This window comes from Perca flavescens, chromosome 8 (assembly GCF_004354835.1).
Source record: "Perca flavescens isolate YP-PL-M2 chromosome 8, PFLA_1.0, whole genome shotgun sequence".
Lineage (NCBI taxonomy): Eukaryota > Metazoa > Chordata > Actinopteri > Perciformes > Percidae > Perca > Perca flavescens.
In genome coordinates, this window is record NC_041338.1 from 21254516 (window position 1) to 21279454 (window position 24939).

General features: G+C 38.9%; 1 protein-coding gene across 1 annotated transcript; it reads left to right on the plus strand.

The window, feature by feature from the left end:
• The first annotated feature begins 2829 nt into the window (after positions 1 to 2829).
• On the plus strand, positions 2830 to 21964 carry muc2.1 (mucin 2.1). The gene is made up of 43 exons (XM_028585216.1): positions 2830 to 3095; positions 3192 to 3306; positions 3760 to 3850; positions 3940 to 4067; positions 4167 to 4383; positions 4836 to 4961; positions 5059 to 5173; positions 5265 to 5403; positions 5547 to 5660; positions 5743 to 5812; positions 5927 to 6064; positions 6641 to 6805; positions 6993 to 7087; positions 7170 to 7296; positions 7425 to 7680; positions 7970 to 8090; positions 8285 to 8436; positions 8564 to 8702; positions 9365 to 9475; positions 9603 to 9782; positions 10105 to 10344; positions 10456 to 10612; positions 11139 to 11267; positions 11461 to 15483; positions 16064 to 17269; positions 17547 to 17707; positions 17805 to 17979; positions 18080 to 18327; positions 18502 to 18685; positions 18777 to 18981; positions 19090 to 19265; positions 19453 to 19522; positions 19746 to 19846; positions 19929 to 19960; positions 20054 to 20231; positions 20334 to 20438; positions 20536 to 20576; positions 20667 to 20789; positions 20924 to 21025; positions 21111 to 21239; positions 21338 to 21377; positions 21457 to 21580; positions 21719 to 21964. The coding sequence occupies exons 1-43, from the start codon at positions 2830 to 2832 to the stop codon at positions 21927 to 21929; spliced, it is 11025 nt and encodes a 3674-aa protein (XP_028441017.1). The 3' UTR covers positions 21930 to 21964.
• Positions 21965 to 24939: the final 2975 nt, after the last annotated feature.

Sequence of the window (24939 nt, forward strand, 5' to 3'; positions counted from 1 at the left end):
GGTGTTTGAATAAATGGTTACTGTAGACGTAACAAAAACTTATTGTCAAGTCTTTTTCCAAGAGTTGGAAAGCCTGTAACTTGATATAATGCCAAGTTTGTATGTATTGAGATGATACAGCAGGTAGAGGATGACGGTAATCAAGGATGTAGTACAGTCAGTTGCACATCCTGTGCGTAAATGACCCAAGCAATTTAGATAATGCAGTAGGCTCTCTTACCACATTTAAACAAATATTCAAATTGGTTTTGTCATTGGTTGAAAGCTATTGTCTTTTTCATATTCAAGGTAATAAAATATAGTTGATGAAAAAAGAATAATTCAACTCCTCGGACACCTCATTGTGTCCTATAGTATATTCTGACATTTACAAACTAATGGATTACAATTAAATTGTAACCCTAATATCTCTGTTAAGCAATGTTCAATGTCAACCAAATCTTTTTAAATTTGCAACAGTTCTGAAAAGCAATCATCAATGAATCAGTAATCCCACATTTTAGTTGATATACTTGTCATGTTAAATTGTTTTAATAATAGATACACTAGCTTTGTGGGAAGAGGCGATTGGATAATAGCTATGAGGAGGACTGCCTATGGACAGTCAGTTTTTTCAGTGAGAGCAGCTCACACATGGAACAGTTTACCAACACTTATCAGAAATTGTGACACATATTGTGAATTTTAAATTAATTTTACAATCAAGTGTGTGACCATACTCTGTTATTCAAATAACCTGAATTGTGCTTTGTTTTATATTTTATGTATTTGTGCTGCCATTACACCTGCCCAGGAACGTCACTTGACAATAAGCCAAGATGTTTTAACTGGCACATTTACAGAAATGTGTTATAATGTGCTGTTCCTGTAACTTTAAACTGTATAAATAAATTAATTGCAACAAGTCCTTCATCTTAATTAAACTAATATCATATTTCTGCAGGAGTCTGTAAACATAACATTATAGTATATAGTTAACACTAAAGTAACACATTGTAAAACAGTATGAATGATTGCTTTATAAACATAATTTATGGTTTTACCAAGCAAAAGTTAAAGCGTCTGTACTCGAAATACTGAATACCTGGCTTGGATTGCCTCCATACCGCTCTCACATACTCTTCCCCAATTTGTGATATACCCACATTTATACCTTGTACAACAAAAGTTTTGTATTCACTCAGTTCTCACAGATTTCATTTTATGTATTCTTTAAGACTGAATGAAATTGAATGCATTTCCTTCCTTTCTTTTGATATTTTGGAGAACTGTAGCTACATTAAATATGGCTAATCTATTTAAATTGTGTTCAAATTGTGTTGTATTAGCAGATCCACCAGCCTATCATGTAAAGCAGATGGTCGATAGGATGGCACAGGTTCTGTTTAAATCATTGTTTGACGCACAATCTGATAGAATTACTTGGTGATATCAGATCGTGCGTAGGTTGACACCTCCATTAAGGTCATACTTACACATGAGACCTATACTTTCTTTGGTGCTCCAAGTGCCTCAATATATTTATTTTATTTTCATTTATTTTGTATCTAATATTATTATTATTGCTATCATGAACATTATTATTAAAATACACGATAGTAATGCTTACTGAAAATGAAGTTTTGTCATTTTGCATTAACACTGGGGATGTTCATACATATATCAGTAATCTATAGTTCTGTGTTATAGGGCAGTGTTGCGTGCTCAAGCATATCCCAGCTGACACTAGGCGTGACCGGGTTGGACAATAAACCAATAATAAAACAATATTTGTATTACCATAACACACTTCTCATATCAAGATACCATGGCTGATGAGTTCTCATCACTAAATTATATAGGTTACAATTTACTGAAAGTCACTGCATGGCATCCTCATCTCTGTGACACTGATTTATTACAAATTCCATCCAGAAGTAACAACTTATTGAAGAATATGTTTAATTAAGCATTGCGTTAGTTCATGTAGGACTCAGAAGTCATGCGCCCACTAATTGAATTATCATTTCTATTAGTCACAAACCAATTACAGCCACTCTTAGATCAAGGCGGTTCATTTAAATGTCTCCCTCCTCCTCACTGATCCCTGCTACACCAATGCTGCCTCACACTACTGCTGCTGGCAAAGCTTGCCTCCACCACCCCAGCCTCCACCTACCTAGTTTATAATGTTTTTTAATGTCTTGATTTGGGCCAACTCTATAGGGGGGGTTTCAGCATTGTGCTCCCTGTTTTAGCTTAGCATGTTGCTTGGCTGATCCAATAAATGAATGGAAATAAATGGGAAATATAAAAGCATAGTGTCAACAAAACTGTTTTATTGCAGCCCATTCCTCTAGGAATAAAAATTCTTTATTGAAGAGCATATTTGTTCAATCAAGCGATAAGAAGGATCTTGGAATGATTATATTGGACTTGTGAAGGGCGTCAGAGATCTGTTCACATGTTTGCCATGTCTTGGCAATAAATCTTCAGTTCCCACTCAGACAAAAGGCGTGAGCAAAAAGAAAAGTGCAATCTTAATATAAAGGGCTGTCAACTGCAGTCTGACTATTACCTGCTTTGGTGACAGAAAGCCCACAGCGGCAACAATGAGGTGGAGATGCGTGTGGTTGTGTTTCCTGGCTTTGTCTGTTGCCAGTGTCATCGATGTCCAAGCCAGACTTGGTAAGACTCAGATTTTTTGGGATGCTGTGGAACGTTTTTCAGAGCTTTCTGGATGGATCATTATGCTTTATTTATACATACAAATGAATAATGTATATCATTCTCTCCAATATCAGTCTGTAGAGCATTTAGTAACTCAAACTGTTTTCTACACTTTAAAAAATGTACACAGTTGGCAACCATGTCAGCAGCATCTGCAGCACATGGGGCAGAGAGCACTTCAAGACATTTGACGGAGATGTGTACCAGTTCCCTGGTATGTGTGAATACAACCTGGCCTCCGACTGCCACGAGTCCTACCAGGATTTCTCCGTGCACATGAAGAGGATAGACAAAGATGGAAACCCTACAGTCAGTCATGTGGTAGTCACCATCAATGACGTTTTATTTTACCTCACCAAGGACATGATCACTGTGAATAACCTCCCGTAAGTAAAAAGCCATATAGCCTGTGTAAGAAACTGTACTTGTAACTTTTCTATGATATTTGTGCATTATAATAAAAAAAAAATATTTTTTTTCAGTGTCAAAGTGCCATACTACAATGCAGGTGTACAAGTGGAACAAAATGCTGTTTACATCAAGCTCCAATCTAAAGTCGGCATCACTGTCATGTGGAACGGTGACGATGCAGTCATGGTATGATACACCAGGCAGAAATATATCTTCACTGCTCTCCTTAAAGTTTGTATAAGGCATATACACTACACGTTATTTTAATACATGAACAATTAATTTAAGTCTCCTTTTTTTTTATCTGACATTGGAACACTTTTTCTTTTTTAATGCGGAACAGACTGACCACCCAGAGACACAGTCAGGTTTATATATTATTTTTATATTTGAATAACTTCCTAAGGTTCCTGGGAAGAAATCAAGTACACAGACCTGTCTTTCAGTCAATTATCTTTCTTGATTGAGTTATGACAACAAAAATATGACAGTAGCAGTGATGAAATTTAATATCAAATCACACTCATAAATTGTATTCCATTCATGTCATTTAATGAGGCAATTACAATTCACCAGGGTTTTGTTTAAGTGTTATTTAAATTGTGTGAAAAAAAAACAAAACTTGTTATAACCTCTTAGGTGGAACTGGATACTGATTATGCAAATCGTACCTGTGGACTTTGTGGAGACTTCAATGGTGTTTCTGTCCAGAATGAGTTCATTCATAAAGGTATATATGGTTATTCACTTCATGTGTTAATGCATTTCTAGAATTATCCACTGTATCTTTGATTTTACACTAATTACTATCAAATGCAGGTCGCAAAATCAGCCCCATTGAGTTTGGCAACAAACACAAAGTCCATCGTCCAAATGATGATTGTGAGGACCCCTATGAGGAGGAAGATGAATCACTGGAGGCTGTGCTGGATTCATGCAAGGAGTTTGTGAGTTTATTATCCACCTAGTGTTAGCAATAGTGATAGTTGGTCATATACACAGGTTGCATTTGCAACAGAGTAACTTTGTCTCTCTTTACCTTTTAGCAAACCACCTGTAACCAGATGCTGCGTTCAGAGCCCTGGAGCTCCTGCACCACTCTGATCAACCCTGAACCTTACATCCAGACCTGTGTGCAGGACATGTGTGGCTGCGCCAACAGAACAAATGACTTCTGTGTCTGCAGCACACTGTCTGAGTTCTCTCGGCAGTGTTCCCATGCGGGCGGGCAGCCTCCCAACTGGAGGACACCTCAGTTCTGTGGTAATGTTTTGTGTTCTCTTTTCTGTGTTCTATATTTTATACAGTATGGGGTGGATAACATACTAATGCACTGAAATCAGCTCAGTGAAAAGATAATATTTTGAATTGTTCTTGAAGAAAAGGTACTGTGTTTCTATCTGAACATGATTAAGTTGCTCTAGCATGAGATGATTAATTATTTTCTATTTGGAAAAAAAATACATTTACAAGCTGCATAGAAGAAAGGCCAGATATGTCTCTTTTGTGACCTAAATTGTAATTGGTGTGATTTAAAATTAATCAAAAAAAACAAATTGTTTTTCAAACGACACAAGTACAAGTAAAATAAGTACACAAAAACAATTTTTGTTACACAAAAAAACCTAATGAGTTACACCCATGAGACACTATTGAATTATTCACATAAACTCACATCTACCTTGATGTATTTCAACTGTACCATATCTTTACAGCTAAACAGTGCCCATTCAACATGGTTTATAAAGAGAGCGGTTCTCCTTGCATGGATACATGCACACTTCTGGACACCGGTTCACTGTGTGAGGACCACAAAATGGACGGCTGCTTCTGTCCTCCTGGTTAGTGCTGTTTCAGTTTTTATTACCCTTACAGATTCTTTCAGATTTAATCTTCACAGTCTGTGAATGTTCATGTCACATCATGTGTCTTATTCAGGAACTGTGTTTGATGATATTTCCATGAGAGGGTGTATTGCTCAATCTGAATGTCAGTGCAAACACAACAAAATCTATAACTCCGGTGAGGTCTACCGACAGGACAGAGAGGAATGGTATGTCAAATATTTCAACAACATAATATTTCATTTGATCTCCTTCATTGTGTATTTTTATTGTTAACTTAAATTTTTGGGGTTGTTTCAGTACATGTGTTGAGGGTAGATGGGCTTGTGAGAGCCTTCAAACACCTGCTACATGTGCAGTTGAAGAGGGTTCACATGTAACTACCTTTGATGGAAAAACCTTCACCTTCCATGGAGACTGTTACTACACCCTAGCCAAAGTGGAAAGCAAGGTGAATGAGCCATAGCTTTGTACAATTAAATGGCAGAAAATATATATTCAGCTGATGTAAAAAAAAAGAAATATATATATATGTATAAATTTTTTTTATTTATTTAATTTTACTCACTCTGTATATTTCAGGATTATGCAAGTCCAAAGTTTACACTCCTGGTTCAGTTGGTGCCGTGTGCAAATCAAGAGTTTGACACTTGTCTAAAGAGCCTTAAAATCCTGCTGAACAATGACAGAAACAATGTAAGTTAAAATCAAGACCGTGCTGTAGTAATTTATAGATCTATATTGAAACACTCAAATGATCGATTCTGTTTTTATTCAGGTATTAATGTTCACTTCCGATGGCAAAGTGAAGCAGAACATGCAGACCATCAGTTTGCCATACCACTCAGGTGGGTCCGAAACTCTGGATGAAACTTTGTTGTTTTATTTGTTTATTTGTTTGTTTGTTGTTATTTACATTAGCAAATTATCTGACTGTTTTTTGTATTTTTCTTGATCTAAAGATGACATCAACATATTCCATGCTTCATCCTTTCACATCTTGCTCCAGACCAGTTTTGGTTTGCAAATTCAGATCCAGCATGTGCCAGTCATGCAAGTCTATGTCAGCCTAGAACAAAGCTACAGAGCAAAGACACGTGGTAAGTTTCACATTTATCTTAACATAAAACATTGGCATCATCAAAACATATGTCAGAATACAGCACATTTACAATAACAAATAAATGAAGCACCTACAATACTAATGCTGTTGATTATAATTCATTACATTAATAACAAAAGAAAAATTCAATATCCATGGCCTTTACCCTTACCGTCTTCCCACCACCCCTGAATCCCTTTAAACAAATAAACCTAAACAACATCTACATAAAATAGATGAATACATGAGTAAATGATGTAAATGGTGGGTGGATATATGTAATATACAACCCTTGTATCTCAGACCTTCTTTTGCTCTCTACATGAATAAAACTGTGGAATCTCAATTTTAATACCACACTGCAAACTCTCAATTCTCAGTGATAATGTCTGTTTTTCTTATCTAATTTCATCTTAATTTAAGTAAATTAACCAAATCCTTAATCCTATCATCTCATTACAGTGATTGACACCTTCCATTTTTTTATTTGTAGTTTCAGCCAATTGTTTATCTGTGTTTAAGTACTAATACAATTCTTCTTCTTCTTTAATTCTTTAATATTTGATTTCTTCAGGCTTATGTGGGAACTACAACATGGCCCTATCTGATGACATGAAGACTCCTCAGGGGATGGTGGAGGGAACAGCAGCAGCTTTTAGTAACTCCTGGAAGGCTAACCTAATGTGCCCAGACAGAGAGGAAAGACTTGAGGACCCCTGTTCCCTTAGTGTGGAAAATGGTAAAAAATAAATAAATAAAAGAACTGTTATTATGTAAATGTTGATCTTGTGTGTTTTGTTCTGTGTATTTCTTAGATTGATTCTTAGCTTTAAACACTTATTTCTGGTCTGCAAGTATGTTGTGTTTTAGGCAATTAGTTCAACATAATTGTAAACAATAAAAATAAACACATTTTGTTTCTCCAGAGTGGTACGCTAAACACTGGTGCGCCTTGCTGCTGAATCCAGACAGCACCTTTGCACAATGCCATTCAGCGGTAGATCCTGATATGTACTACAAGGTACTGCAAAACCTTTCTGTTTGTCTTTCATTACATTTTGATGAGACTATAATTCCCTAAAAGTATTTGCTGTCTTCTGCAGAGATGTACGTATGCCAGCTGTAACTGTGAGAAGAGTCAGGACTGCCTGTGTGCCGTCTTCTCCTCCTACGCTCGGGCTTGTGCATCAAAGGGAGTGATCTTGACAGACTGGAGAGAGAATGTGTGCGGTAAGGATTTCTTTCATTATGTTGTTGTAAAGTTGAGTGATAATTTCTGGAGTTTGACGAACATCTTTCCTTTCATTAGTTAGTCATAAAGCTAGTAAGTAGCTATCTTCTCATTGTGCACAAAACAGATAAATACACAAGGAGCTGCCCAGCATCTCAGATCTTCTCTTACAAGCATCAGAGATGCCAGTTGACTTGCAAATCACTGGGCACAAAGCAGCCAAGTTGCACTTCTGACTTCTTGCCTGTGGATGGCTGCTCCTGCTCCAAGGGTCTCTACCTAAATGAAAACGGCATCTGTGTCCCCATGGCAAAATGTCCCTGCTACCATAACGAAGTCTACATTAAGTCAGGAAAGTCCATCAACATCAAAGACGAGCACTGGTAAGTCAGCCGTTTGCAATGTAGTGACTTGATTTATCCGAGACTAGCATGCTTGTAATTCCTGCAGTATATAAGATTTAATTAAACTAAATTGTTAATTTTCAAGTGCCTTTGTGTTACATTAATTTTATATATTTGGTGTCTCTTGCTAGTGTGTGTACCAACGGAATGCTTCATTGTCATTCTTGGAGAGTGCACTCATCAAGTACGTTGTTTTGAGTTTTTTGTTTTTTTACCACAACACAAGCACTTGGTTGATACTGATTCTGGTCTGGTTGATATTGAGCAGTTTCTCTTCTGTTACAGCATGCTATTTTCCAAAAGTGTTTTTCAACTGCTCCGCTGCGAGCACCAGAGAGCTGGGACTGCGCTGTGCTCGAACTTGCTTAAATCTGGACAGCAATGATTGTGTGAGCTCTTAGTCTCAAATAACTGGATATCATATGTATTTAATGGCAAACATTATGTTACTTGAAAAAAAGTAACACTGTGTACAGTTACATTAGTTTCTACAGTAGTCTCTAGAGAGTTTTGAACAGTGATTTTCAATAGTATCAGTATTGTTTTCTCATTTTCTATCACTGTGATCTTTCTAACTATCCAGGACTCCACAGAGTGTGAATCTGGCTGTCGGTGTCCAGCTGACCTACTAGATGATGGCAAAGGTTCCTGTGTGAAAGAAAATGAATGTACTTGTCAGCACAATGGGCATATTTATTCCCCTGGATCACAAATCCCTGACCAGTGCAACATCTGGTATGTTCTTGTTTTTAATCAGACGTATGATATACTGCAACATAAATATTATCATATTTTCTTGCATTTTTTACATGATTGTATTGTATTCAAAACACTGTATTAAATGTAACCTTTTCTGCTCTAGTACCTGCAAAAGTGGAAGCTGGGAGTGCAGTAAGAATAAATGCTCACAAACTTGCATTATTTATGGTAGTGGTCACTACAATACATTTGATCAGCGAACATATGGCTTTCAAGGACATTGTTCCTATGTTGCTGTTAAGGTAAGCAAAGCATATCAAAATCATCCAAATGACAGGCTGTGTCTGTAATCACGCCCTTCTTCACTCAATCACTACTGCCTATATAATGGACACTTAACAGTGAGCAGTAAATTGAGATTGCATACACTTACATACTTACTAGTCATCTTTTTGCATCATCACTGACAGCTGTTAAGTCATTTTTGCATTACGATCTCTGACAGACAAATAAAATGGCAGGCAGTACATGTGGTGCACTGTTTAGTAAAAAGGAAGTGATTTCTGACAAAGCCATCAGTTATGCTTCACTTATAATGTTCCATAAGGTTTCATCTCTGAAAGTCACTGATATGACATTTATGAAATTATAATTATTATATAATTCTTATTTGCTAAGTTAGATACATGCGTTGAAAGACAGTCCATATTTGGTATGTTTACCTAGATGCACTTTAAGATGACTGCTTGTCATAATAAGAAATATGAATAACAAATAAAGATAACTACATGATCTTACTCTCCTGGGTATCAACTACACTTATATTTCATGTTCTAGCTTTTCTTTAACAATCTTAAAGGAATTGTGGACTAGTAAAGGCCAAGCTGAAGTTGGATTTGACCAGTGGTCTCTACTATAATGGAAACATGCAAAATATTAAGTTAATTTCTCTCTCTCTCTTAAGAACAACTGTGGTAATAAAACAGTACAGGACAACTTTGGAGTAATCACAGAAAATGTACCATGTGGATCTACAGGCACAACATGCTCCAAAACTGTTAGAATCCAACTTGGGGTAAGACCTCATAGCAACACCTGATATGCATTCTGTGCCTAAAATATTGAATACAATCAAATAGCATATATCAACCGCAGTTTTTAAAGTTACAATAAAAGCAACAAAAATGTCCTTAACATTACAGCGAAAGGAAATCAAACTATCAAAGGGTAATTATGACGAGGTGGACCTGGGACATGGTGCTGAGATTCAGTACAGAATAAGGAAGGTTGGCTTATATGTGGTGGTAGAATCTGCCAATGGTCTGACAGTGATGTGGGATGGCAAAACAACTGTTCGCATCATCCTGGAACCACAGCACAGCGTGAGTCACATTAATTGTTTAAATTATGATGACTGTTACAGTAAGAGTTTAGACTTAGAGTTTTGATATGATGTACTATTTTTGTTATCTGTAGTCTATCTCTCTTTGCATCTTTTTCTTACAGCACTTTAAAGCTTTGGGACAACAATGGTATTGATGTACAGTATATTAACATTGCTGAAAACTTGTTTATTCATAATATATGAAGTGAATACTTTATTTGTCAACATGATGCAAGTATAAAAATGGCTATAAAATGTGTTTCTCGTAACCGTAAAAAGTATTGATATGGAATACTCTCTCCTTTTGTTTGGCTGTATAGGGAGAGGTATGTGGCCTGTGTGGAGATTTTAATGGTGATGGACAGAACGACTTCACCACTCAGGGTCAGCTGGTAGTGAGCAATCCGATAGAATTTGCAAACAGCTGGAAAGTGTCAAGCGAGTGCCTGGATGTGGAAACGAATGCTGACCCTTGTGGAGAAAGACCCAATCGACTTCACTGGGCACAAAAGATGTGCAGCATTATAATTGGAAAAACATTCAAAGACTGCCACAATAAGGTAATGATACATTTGTTTCTAATTTATCATTATTTTGAAAGTTTGATGGTTGAAAACATTTAACTCGTTTTTAAAAATCTATCATGTACCTGTATATTGATAACTGAACAGGTAGCCCCCCTTCCATTTTATGACAACTGTGTAAGAGACTCATGTGCCTGCGACTCTGGAGGAGACTGCGAGTGTTTCTGCTCAGCAGTTGCAGCTTATGCTCAAGCTTGTAATGAAGCTTCTGTCTGTGTTGCATGGAGAACTCCAGAAATCTGTCGTAAGTAAACAACAATTTTACCTTCAGATTAAACTGAGGTTTTTCAGCCTTTTCTTCTTACAACCTGTTTTTAGATCCCAAAATGCTTATGACCCAAGCATTTAGAGATTTAGAAATTTGTCAAGTTTGCATATATGAGTATGGTTTGCTATTTGTTTCTTTATGGCCAGGACATTGAATATACCAACCTGATTATTTGTATTATATATCTAATATGTGAATGAACACCAAATGTAATTAAAGTTATAATAAGCATATACTGTATATTATGGAGACTTTATGGGCATCAGTGCATGCTTCATGAAGAGTATATTTTTAAAGACTGCAATGATTTATATACATGATGCCTTCGAATGAGTGATAACTTCCCACGTTTATATGAAACGAAATGCAATCCTCAGGCCTAAAAGAAATATAATGTGATAATGTATCAGGAGGCGTTGAAGTTTGAGGGCTCTTTCCCTGAATGACACATCAATGTTTTATTTTTTTAAAGTATAACATACCTTGTATGTTTTCTTCCTAGCTGTCTTTTGTGATTACTACAACAGCCCAGATGAATGCCAGTGGCACTACAACCCTTGCCACACACCTTGCTACAAGACTTGTTTGAATCCAGAAGAAAAATGTAGCAAACTTTTACCCAACCTGGAAGGTAAGAGATTAACTCACAATGCCTCACCTTACCTCTGATTAATGTGCTGGTTAAAATATTAAAATATTGAACTGATCCAATTTGGCAGAGTTAAAGACCACCTGGCCAGCTTCAGTGTCCAGGATTAAATAAACCCATATGAATAACAATGCTTTTACTATCAAAAAAATTATTTATTCTGTGATTTGTACAGGCTGTTACCCTGTATGCCCTGAAGATAAGCCCATATTTGATGAGGAGACTGGGATGTGTGTGGAGGAATGTTCAGGTTGCTTTTACAACAACACTAGATACGAGGAAGATGAAGTTATTTACAATGTAACTGACAATTTGGGAATGTGCTACTATGCAATATGTAAGAATTCAACAGTGATACATGGAAATGTACCTTGCTCTAGTACAACTGTCCCAACACCAACAACAACTATTGCCACCACTACACCCGTAACAACACCAACTGAACCTACTACTACAACAACTGAACAGCCAACTACAACAACAAAATCAACACCAACTAAACCTACTACTACCACAACTCAAGCGCCAACCACAACACCGTGTATTACAACGTGTGAGTGGTCAGAGTGGTATGATGTGCATAATCCAGGAAAGGACAAAAGTGACTGGGAAACATATGAGAACATCATAAATAGTGGTAAACAAATATGTAAAAATCCCACAGAAATTGATTGTAGATCAACAGATTATCCTGACAAAGACTTCAATGATTTTGTGAGTCAAACTGGCCAGGTTGTTACTTGCGATGTGGGATATGGTTTAATATGTAAAAAAGAGGATCAGATCACACGTCCATTTAAGTGTTTCAACTATAAAATCAGAGTATGTTGTGAGGTAGAGATATGTCAAACCACAACCCATTCAACCCCATTAACTACACCTTCCACAACAACTGAAGAGCAAACCACAACCACAAAATCTACAACCCCACCAACTGAACCTACAACTACCACAACAACCAAAGAGCCAACCACAACCACAACTGAAGAGCCAACAACCACAAAATCTACAACCCCACCAACTGAACCTACAACTACAACAACTGAAGAACCAACCACAACCACAAAACCTACAACCCCGCCAACTGAACCTACTACTACCACAACCGAAGAGCCCACCACAACCACAAAATCTACAACCCTACCAACTGAACCTACTACAACCACAACTGAAGAGCCAACCACAACCACAAAATCTACAACCCCACCAACTGAAACTACTACTACCACAACTGAAGAGCCAACCACAACCACACAATCTACAACACCACCAATTGAATCTATTTTTACCACAACTGAAGAGCCAACCACAACCACACAATCTACAACTCCATCAATTGAATCTATTTTTACCACAACTGAAGAGCCAACCACAACCACACAATCTACAACACCACCAACTGAATCTACTACTACCACAACTGAAGAGCCAACCACAACCACACAATCTACAACACCACCAACTGAATCTATTACTACCACAACTGAAGAGCCAACCACGACCACACAATCTACAACACCACCAACTGAACCTACTACAACCACAACTGAAGAGCCAACCACAACTGAAGAGCCAACCACAACCACAAAATCTACAACCCCGCCAATTGAACCTACTACTACCACAACCGAAGAGCCCACCACAACCACAAAATCTACAACCCTACCAACTGAACCTACTACAACCACAACTGAAGAGCCAACCACAACCACAAAATCTACAACCCCACCAACTGAACCTACTACTACCACAACTGAAGAGCCAACCACAACCACACAATCTACAACACCACCAATTGAATCTATTTTTACCACAACTGAAGAGCCAACCACAACCACACAATCTACAACTCCATCAATTGAATCTATTTTTACCACAACTGAAGAGCCAACCACAACCACACAATCTACAACACCACCAACTGAATCTACTACTACCACAACTGAAGAGCCAACCACAACCACACAATCTACAACACCACCAACTGAATCTATTACTACCACAACTGAAGAGCCAACCACGACCACACAATCTACAACACCACCAACTGAACCTACTACAACCACAACTGAAGAGCCAACCACAACTGAAGAGCCAACCACAATCACAAAATCTACAACCCCGCCAACTGAACCTACTACTACCACAACCGAAGAGCCCACCACAACCACAAAATCTACAACCCTACCAACTGAACCTACTACTACCATAACCAAAGAGCCAACCACAACCACACAATCTACAACCCCACCAACTGAACCTACTACTACCACAACTGAAGAGCCAACCACAACCACACAATCTACAACACCACCAACTGAACCCACTACTACAATAACTGAAGAGCCATCCACAACCACACAATCTACAACCCTACCAACTGAACCTACTACTACCACAACAACCAAAGAGCCAACCACAACTATAAAATCTACAACACCGTGTATAACAACGTGTGAGTGGTCAGAGTGGTATGATGTTCATAAACCAGGAAAGGACAAAAGTGACTGGGAAACATATGAGAACATCATAAACAGTGGTAAACAAATATGTGAAAATCCCACAGAAATTGATTGTAGAGCAACAGATCATCCTGACAAAGACTTCAATGATTTTGTGAGTCAAACTGGCCAGGTTGTTACTTGCGATGTGGGATATGGTTTAATATGTAAAAAAGAGGATCAGATCACACGTCCATTTAAGTGTTTCAACTATAAAATCAGAGTATGCTGTGAGGTAGAGATATGTCCAACCACAACCCATTCAACCCCATTAACTACACCTCCCACAACAACTGAAGAGCCAACCACAACCACAAAATCTACAACCCAACCAACTGAACCTACAACTACCACAACAACCAAAGAGCCAACCACAACCACAAAATCTACAACCCCACCAACTGAACCTACTACTACCACAACTGAAGAGCCAACAACAACCACAAAATCTACAACCCCACCAACTGAACCTACTACTACCACAACCGAAGAGCCAACCACAACCACACAATCTACAACACCACCAACTGAACCTACTACTACCACAACTGAAGAGCCAACCACAACCACACAATCTACAACACCACCAACTGAACCCACTACTACAACAACAACTGAAGAGACAACCACACAATCTACAACACCACCAACTGAACCTACTACTACCACAACCGAAGAGCCAACCACAACCACACAATCTACAACACCACTAACTGAACCTACTACTACCACAACTGAAGAGCCAACCACAACCACACAATCTACAACCCCACCAACTGAACCTACTACTACCACAACTAAAGAGCCAACCACAACCACACAATCTACAACACCACCAACTGAACCCACTACTACAACAACAACTGAAGAGCCAACCACAACCACACAATCTACAACACCACCAACTGAACCTACTACTACCACAACCGAAGAGCCAACCACAACCACACAATCTACAACACCACCAACTGAACCTACTACTACCACAACTGAAGAGCCAACCACAACCACAAAATCTACAACCCCACCAACTGAACCTACTACTACCACAACTGAAGAGCCAACCACAACCACTCAATCTACAACACCACCAACTGAACCCACTACTACAACAACAACTGAAGAGACAACCACAATCACACAATCTACAACACCACCAACTGAACCTACTACTACCACAACCGAAGAGCCAACCACAACCACACAATCTACAACACCACCAACTGAACCCACTACTACAACAACAACTGAAGAGCCAACCACAACCACACAATCTACAACACCACCAACTGAACCTACTACTACCACAACTGAAGAGCCAACCACAACCACACAATCTACAACCCCACCAACTGAACCTACTACTACCACAACTGAAGAGCCAACCACAACCACACAATCTACAACCCCACCAACTGAACCTACCACTACCACAACTGAAGAGCCAACCACAACCACACAATCTACAACCCCACCAACTGAACCTACCACTACCACAACTGAAGAGCCAACCACAACCACACAATCTACAACACCACCAACTGAACCTACTACTACCACAACTGAAGAGCCAACCACAACCACACAATCTACAACCCCACCAACTGAACCTACCACTACCACAACTGAAGAGCCAACCACAACCACACAAAATCTACAACCCCACCAACTGAACCTACTACTACCACAACTGAAGAGCCAACCACAACCACACAATCTACAACACCACCAACTGAACCCACTACTATAACAACAACTGAAGAGCCAACCACAACCACACAATCTACAACCCCACCAACTGAACCTACCACTACCACAACTGAAGAGCCAACCACAACCACACAATCTACAACCCCACCAACTGAACCTACCACTACCACAACTGAAGAGCCAACCACAACCACAAAATCTACAACCCCACCAACTGAACCTACTACTACCACAACTGAAGAGCCAACCACAACCACACAATCTACAACACCACCAACTGAACCCACTACTATAACAACAACTGAAGAGCCAACCACAACCACACAATCTACAACCCCACCAACTGAACCTACCACTACCACAACTGAACTGAAGAGCCAACCACAACCACACAATCTACAACCCCACCAACTGAACCTACCACTACCACAACTGAAGAGCCAACCACAACCACAAAATCTACAACCCCACCAACTGAACCTACTACTACTACCACAACTGAAGAGCCAACCACAACCACAAAATCTACAACCCCACCAACTGAACCTACTACTACCACAACTGAAGAGCCAACCACAACCACACAATCTACAACACCACCAACTGAACCCACTACTACAACAACAACTGAAGAGCCAACCACAACCACACAATCTACAACACCACCAACTGAACCTACTACTACCACAACCAAAGAGCCAACCACAACCACACAATCAACAACACCACCAACTGAACCTACTACAACAACAACAACTGAAGAGCCAACCACAACCACACAATCTACAACCCCACCAACTGAACCCACTACTACAACAACAACTGAAGAGCCAACCACAACCACACAATCTACAACACCACCAACTGAACCTACTACTACCACAACTGAAGAGCCAACCACAACCACACAATCTACAACCCCACCAACTGAACCTACTACTACCACAACCGAAGAGCCAACCACAACCACAAAATCTACAACCCCACCAACTGAACCTACTACTACCACAACCGAAGAGCCAACCACAACCACACAATCTACAACCCCACCAACTGAACCTACTACTACCACAACTGAAGAGCCAACCACAACCACACAATCTACAACACCACCAACTGAACCCACTACTACTACCACAACCGAAGAGCCAACCACAACCACACAATCTACAACCCCACCAACTGAACCTACTACTACCACAACTGAAGAGCCAACCACAACCACACAATCTACAACACCACCAACTGAACCTACTACAACAACAACTGAAGAGCCAACCACAACCACACAATCTACAATACCACCAACTGAACCTACTACTACCACAACCGAAGAGCCAACCACAACCACACAATCTACAACACCACCAACTGAACCTACTACTACCACAACCGAAGAGCCAACCACAACCACACAATCTACAACCCCACCAACTGAACCTACTACTACCACAACCGAAGAGCCAACCACAACCACACAATCTACAACACCACCAACTGAACCCACTACTACTACCACAACCGAAGAGCCAACCACAACCACACAATCTACAACACCACCAATTGAACCCACTACTACAACAACAACTGAAGAGCCAACCACAACCACACAATCTACAACACCACCAACTGAACCTACTACTACCACAACCGAAGAGCCAACCACAACCACACAATCTACAACACCACCAACTGAACCTACTACTACCACAACTGAAGAGCCAACCACAACCACAAAATCTACAACCCCACCAACTGAACCTACTACTACAGGTCCAACTACTGTTTCAACACATTTAACAACATTTGAAACACCTGTAACTGGTCCAACATCACCGACATCAGTGCCTCCACCAACTGCCCCCCAAATTTCTGCCACTACAGAATGTTTCTGCTTTGTTAATGAAACATATTATAGACCAGGTAAGAAAAAAAAATACAATTATGTCTTTGATAGTAACAAGTTATATGATTTTAAATTTTGTTGTACAGTTTACTCTTGTTTAATTATTTAAGTATTAATTATTCTTCATCTTTTTCTCACGTTTAGGGGATGTAATATTAGACATGAAAGACATTGGATCAGGTGTATGTCTCACAATGATATGTTCTGATATTTGTGAGATTCATAACACGACAGTAATTTGCCCAAGCATACCTACACCCACACCCACAACACCTGTACCTACCTGCCCTGAATGGAATGTAACAGTAAGAATCTTAATGTATCTAGCACTTTAAAATATATAATTGCATGTATGGCACAATACTTCAAAATATTGATTTTCCCTTTTTTCTCTTACATTAGCAAAATGAGACCTTCTTTTTGTGCAACTGCACCATGGCCAGATGCATTGAGAACAATACAATTGAAATAATTCCATATGAATGTCCACCCCTTGAGAACATCACTTGTACCAATGGAAAGAAACCAGTTCTTGTGTATGATGAGTACTACTGCTGCCAGCATTACGCTTGTGACTGTAAGCCATTCTGTGGTTAAAAGGATGTATGACATGTTTATTGACTCATATGTTTCTCTTTAAAATACATTTCAAACTGAATTTTTTGTTTGTTTTTTAGGTGTATGTGAAGGCTGGGGAGATCCTCATTACATTACATTTGATGGATTGTACTACAGTTATCAAGGAAACTGTACTTACGTCTTGATGGAAGAGATTTTACCAAAACATAACTTGAACATTTATATTGACAATGTCTTGTGTGATCCCACTGAAGATGTTTCTTGTCCGCGATCAATAATGGTATCATACCAATGGGAAGTTGTCACACTCTTAAATCATAACCTTCTTGGAGCAGCACAGTTGGAGGTATAACAGTATTTATGGTCATATGAAAGTTTGTTGTATATTATGAAAAACTCACTGAACTAACTTCCAGAAGATTATTACTGCCAATGTAGATGGAATAGCAATAATGGATCCTTTTGTCATAGATTATTATATTTTTTCTTGTCATATAATGTATTCACTTTTTACCTTTAGGCACTGAAAAACGGAGTACGTCTGAAACTACCTTATTCACAGCAAGGTGTTAGGATCTTCGACTCTGGCATTAACTTGATTTTGGAGATCCCTCGCTTAAAAGTGGTCATTACATTTGGAATAACTGGCTTTAGTGTGACCCTTCCATATCAATACTTTGGCAGTAACACACAGGGCCATTGTGGTAAGAACATATCTCTCTCCAATAGCCATGTGGTAAATCATTTGTTTGAAGTAAGACTATAATATTAACTGTTGTGTGACTCTACCGTCAGGAACATGCAATAACAACACGGCTGATGACTGCAGGCTGCCTGGAGGACAGCTGGTGGAAAATTGTGCCGTGATGGCCGACTATTGGCCTGCAAAACACATTAACCAACCCAACTGCCACATACCTTCTGTTTTGCCCACCAATATGCCTGAACCTCCACCAACCACATGCAAGCCAGATTCCATATGTCACCTGCTTAAGAGCAGGTAGGCAAATATCTAATTTATTGTAGCAATTCACATGCATCCCCATAAGTCTGACATATTGCAGTTACATTTTTATCTGTTTTTTTTGTTTGTGTTTTACTTTTACAGTCTCTTTGCAGCGTGCCATCCCTTTGTCTCTCCTGACAATTTCTATCGAGGTTGTGTTTTTGATAGCTGCCATGTTTCCAACCCAGCAGTGGATTGTACAAGTTTGCAAACTTATGCTGCTGCCTGTGCTCAGGCTGGGGTTTGTCTGCACTGGAGGAACCACACCAGGTTGTGCGGTAAGCAACCCCTCATTATTTTACTGTAAATGCTGGGATTAGTGACATCAAGAGGGACAACTTCATTTCTTTAGTTTTTGTTGCTTCTAGCACACATTGAACAGGCAGCTGCATATTTTATTATATACACTAGGTAGGCAGTATGCATTTAAAAAAGACCCAATTGAGTTTTTTTCTTCACTAACAGCAAGTGACTGCCCATCAAACAAAGTTTACAAGCCATGTGGTCCTGCAGAACAGCCAACCTGTGAAGACAAGTAAGTTTAATAAAAATCAAGTGTATTTTTATTTGCAGTTCATTGTGCACATTAGCATTTTCTGAGACAAAAATCCTAATGGATAGTGACAATAGATGTTTCTTGTTAACAACATCGTAGCAATAAGTAGAGTAGAATAAAGTATTTTTAATTAACTATGTTTTAGAGATCTTAAAGAAATAACGTAAACTAATTGTTCTTTCTTGATGATTCAATATTACAGTTCTAATGAACCAACCATGAAGTACACTACCGAGGGCTGCTTTTGTCCTGATGGAATGAAACTCTTCAACAAAGACTCTGGCATATGTGTTAATACATGTGGTAAGTGTGGTGTATATAACCTCTAGTCTTAACATTGAGCTGAATATATTGTATCAATCATGAAGGGCTTATTTTTCAACAGGATGTCTTGATCCTGAGGGCATTCCTCGTCAGGTGAGTAGATCTAGTCATGTTCAGTTAAAATCCTAACTTATGTTGTTTACTTGCAAGCGACAATTAAGTCACTACTGTGGTATATTCTTTCAGCTTAATGAGAGGTTTGAGTACAAATGCCAAAACTGCATTTGTGAGGAGTCCACCAAAACTGTGACTTGCAAGCCAAAGACATGCCCGACACCACCTATAACAAATTGCATTGGTCCCGGGTTTGTCCTCGTCAACCAAACTATGCCATCAGACCCTTGCTGTTCTACTCTTGTTTGCCGTAAGACATTTAGCATCAATGCACATTTGTCCTCCAGAGTTTTCAGAATGCTATACATTGATACCAATCTTGATGGGTTTGAACTATTTACTGTCTCCACAGAATGCCACAGCAACACTTGCCCAATCACCAACATGAACTGTCCGGTAGGATATATGCCAGTTGTCAGTGTTCCTGAGGGAAAGTGCTGTCCAGAACGTAGATGTGGTAAGTGCATTAATTCATAGTTTGCTTGTTCATAAAAGCTAATGATGGTAGTGACACTTTTAAGACACACACTTTCCATTGTCTTACTCTTTTCTAGAGCCTAAAAGAGTTTGTGTCCACAAAGACTATGAATACCAGGTAAATAAGTTATTTTAATGATTTCTGCTGCACGAGTTCTATATGGCTAAAAACACTAAAGTATGAATACTTGTCTTCTTTATTTGCTAGCCTGGCTCTTCAGTTCCTGCGCCTCTATGTCAGGATTGTAACTGCACCAATGAGGTGGACCCCCGTTCTGGTCTATTCAAGATACGTTGTGAGTTTCAGAAATGTCAAGAAGACTGTGACATGGTAAGATAAATTACACCCATTATATTCATACACACAATACATACAATACAAGTTGTTTTTCTCAGAATATCTTTTCTGAGAGAGTGAACTTGTAAAACTGGACTTGGCAACCTAATTTCCCCTTTTTCTCTCAGGGATATGAATATGTGGAAACTAATTCAGGTGAATGCTGTGGAAAGTGTGTACAGACACACTGTGTCGTCAGTGTTAATGATGATACCAAAAAGCTCTTGAAGGTAAGTCTTTGTTGGCTTTGATTCCACATGATAATGTTCAATTGCCTAAATTACCTTTTGATATCTGTATTTCACTACTCTATAGCCAGGAGAGACCTGGTCATCAACTGAGAATAAGTGTCAGCATTACACCTGTATGGAGGTCGGTGACACTTTAACAACCTTCAATTCACAAATTGTCTGCCCGCCATTCCAGCAGAGCAACTGCCAACCTGTAAGTATTATTTATGACTTTAAACAAATTAATCTGGATTGTCTGTGTGAACACCCATTAAAACCAATTATGCTGATGTTGTGAATTCCCCTCCATAGGGCACAATTCAGACTGCAGCAAATGGCTGCTGTAAAATCTGTGAGTATGGCATTTTCTTTACTTTTTTGTATAGGGTACTTAAATGAGAACATGCCAATTGTGTGCCTCTTTTGAAAAGGTGTGGAGAGGGAGAAGGCCTGCAAGGTAGTACCCATGAAAGCACACGTTATGCACAAGGGCTGTCAGTCCTACCAGGAGGTAGATATGCCATATTGTGAAGGATCCTGCAACACTTTCACCAAGTAAGGATGATATCACTAATATTTCTCATTCCTCTGCATAGTCACAACCCAGTTAAGATATAGACATTTTTAAAATATTTAGGAGTAGTTTGTGCAGATTTTGAGTTTATTAATCAATACTGTCTCTGCTTTCTTCAGGTACTCTGAAGCAGCAGCTGCTATGCAGCATTCTTGTTCCTGCTGCAGGGGGACTCGCTCCAGCAATCGCACTGTTGACTTGCACTGCCTGAATGGAGATGTGGTTCCCTACTCATACATCCATGTGGAGGAGTGTGGCTGCGGCCACACAGACTGCACCAGAGCTGCTGCACAACCCATGCGTAGGAGGCAAAGTTTCACACTGGTGTAAACTGGATGTGGGATGTAAAAGTTTCTTCCCATATTGTCTTAACAATCATTACATCTCTTACAAAGCAATTTCCTTTGTAGAGAGAATATTTATCAATTAATCAAATAAACATATGCAACTCTGTTTATGTCTTATCTTTTCTATTGTCTTTGTAGCTCTCTTCATGACAACACAGACACAGGTTGGTTCTTTGAAATGGGTGTTTATTGCTTTGCTCTCCTGTCCTTAATGCATCCACGTCACGCCTGGGGAACTCATTGGCTGCTTGTCCTGAAAAGAGGTTCTTAAATCCTTTGAAAATCCTTTACTGTTCGCCTTGGCCTTTGACAACAGTGTAACTCCAACTTAATTAGCAGAGCGCCGTAACATGCTCACGTTAGATTTCCCTTGGTTCATTAACAAATTCCGCAGCAGTGGAAACCACAACAGAGAACTTTAGTTCTGAGAGGAACAAAAAACACAATGGACTAAAATCTTTAACTATTACATCACATTAATTTTAACCTTTACATTAAACTAATTTCCTATTTACTGTATGAAATTAACTATAAATTTACTATGAATTCTGCATTAATTATGCGTCATAAACACAGCATATTTAACAGCACTTACAGTCTTGTTTGTGCCAACTTTTATTTTGTTTATTGTGTCAGTGTTTTGCTGTTACTTACACACTTGCTTTTGTAATCAGGATTATAAATTTAAAAAAATGTAATTATTAATTTAAAAGTACATGTATTATTCATTTCACACAGACCCAAAAGATAAACCATATGTGGTCCTTTACAATGAAAGAAAAGTACACTATCATTTTGTTAAAATAAAACATGGTTTCAAACTGAACAATAGAGTGCATACAATACAGTAGAATCAAGCATCTTGACTGCTTTCAGTGGAGTAGTTTAGGTGAATATAGGTAGAGGGTGAGACGGGTGGAGTTCTGAACTAAAGAACTAATGTGAGAGTGCTGTTCAAGGTGCTGAAATAGAGAGGGGTGGGTTATCCTAATGTGTCAATAATGTCAGTCCTCTATCTCTGCGTTTGTTTGATGCACCTTCATTAATATTACATTTGTTAATGTGTCAAATTTACATTGAATAGCAAATGTTTATACAGTTAGATGTGGTGGAAAAGATCTATGCTCATTGAGGGATCTGTCAATGAACCCAAGCAGTCATGAGGATTTTGCTGGACAACTAATAACCAGACACATGATCATTAAAATGGAGTTAGATCAACATCACCCCAAAAATAAAGCACATAAAGATGTGGAGGGAGCTGGGGCAGTAATAGTGAGATGTGACAGATGACTTTGCTGTGCATCTGCTTGAATATGATTAGACTTAACTAGTCATCTGATAGCCACACAGTCGTGAAGGCTCCAATGTTTGTGAAAAATGAATGAAACTGTTACGGTTAACCCCTGAACATACAGTTTTTCCTTTTTCAAAGTATGTTTTATGTTGTGTGGCAACGCAAATGGGATAGATGACACTCAGGGATTTTAAGATTTCCGACAACGCCACTTGGGATAGGCGCAAGACCTTTAGAGCACACAGGTTCGTCCCACTCGATAGGCAAAACACGTGGTTCCCAGTATACAAAAATACTTTATTTTAATAAAATGTATATAGATATATATTACCATAAAATTTTGCATGCATCACATATAAGAAACAGAAAAACCTAATCAGGGGCTGAGGCCTACTGGTGGGAAGAGCAGGTGAAGGGGAATGAGAATTAATAAAACTAAATTAAAGAAAAAGGTTCACCCAGACACACAGTGATGTCACCAAATCCAAGGAAACATGGCACACAAGAAGGAAGACCACCACCACCCACGTCACAAGCACCACCACCAGCCTGCAGCCCTAAGGACAAACAAGAGGTTACAACTAAATTAAACCCAAAAATGCACAACAAAACCTACAACATAAAAGAGAAAATAATTCACAAAATCAGCTTAACAAAACAATTTACTTACTCAAAACTATAAAGTAAAGAAAACAAAACAATTTACTTAATTCAAACAATAAAGTAAAGAAAACAAAACAAAGTAATACAAACTCAGTCATTCAGCTAAAATTAAAGAACTAAACAGGTTAAAGTCTGGTGTCGGCAATCCACCATGCAAGCCAACTGTAGCCCAAAAGTCAGCAACAAGAGCGCCCAGCAGTAGATACGCTGTGTAATTCGCGGCAGAAACAAAGCCGTATATTTAGCAGCAGAGACAAAGCTGTACATTTAGTAGCGGCAGACAATGCAGCAGCGGCCCCAATCAGCTAGTGGTGAAGTCAAGTGAATCAAGACCTGTAGACTTCGGCCAGCTGAGCGTTCCCTGTCAATAAACATAAAATTAGCATGGCTAAGCTACATTAATCAAGGCTTTTGGGGGCTAGATTTAAGGTAGCATACCTGTTTTCAAAGTCAAACCTGCACAGGGAGAGGGAGGGAGAGAAAGACCCACACGGCAGCGGACATCTACCTGTGACCACACTAGCATTAGCTACAGGATAGCATTCGGTTTAACACACACAGAGACACACCAAGGAATAAAACGGAGCACTCGGTCGCTGCTCTGCAGTGAAAACACGCAGGCTTTAAGCATGAGGACACAGTGATAAGTAAAACAAAACAAAGCAATAGCCGCAGCAGTAGCGCGGAGTATTACCTGCACAGACAACCACTACGGAGCCCCCCTGGTCCCACTTTGTCAAAAAAAATAATTATGACTATCTCGTGGCCTCAAAATACTATCTTGAGGCCTCAAGATAGTAAAGTGTCTGACACATGGACCCTTTGTTATTAAACTGGACCCTGTAGTGTAGTGCAATACTTCACATTCTGTGCAATATTCTCTGTTTTAATAATCAGTGTGCAATATAGTTTGCTGCAGTTTTGCTTTTATTTATTTACTAGTACTGTTCATCCCAATTCTGTTAATACAGTAATGTAAATCTTGTAGGCTGCATATCCATAGTCCTTTATAATTCTTCTTCATATTTTACAG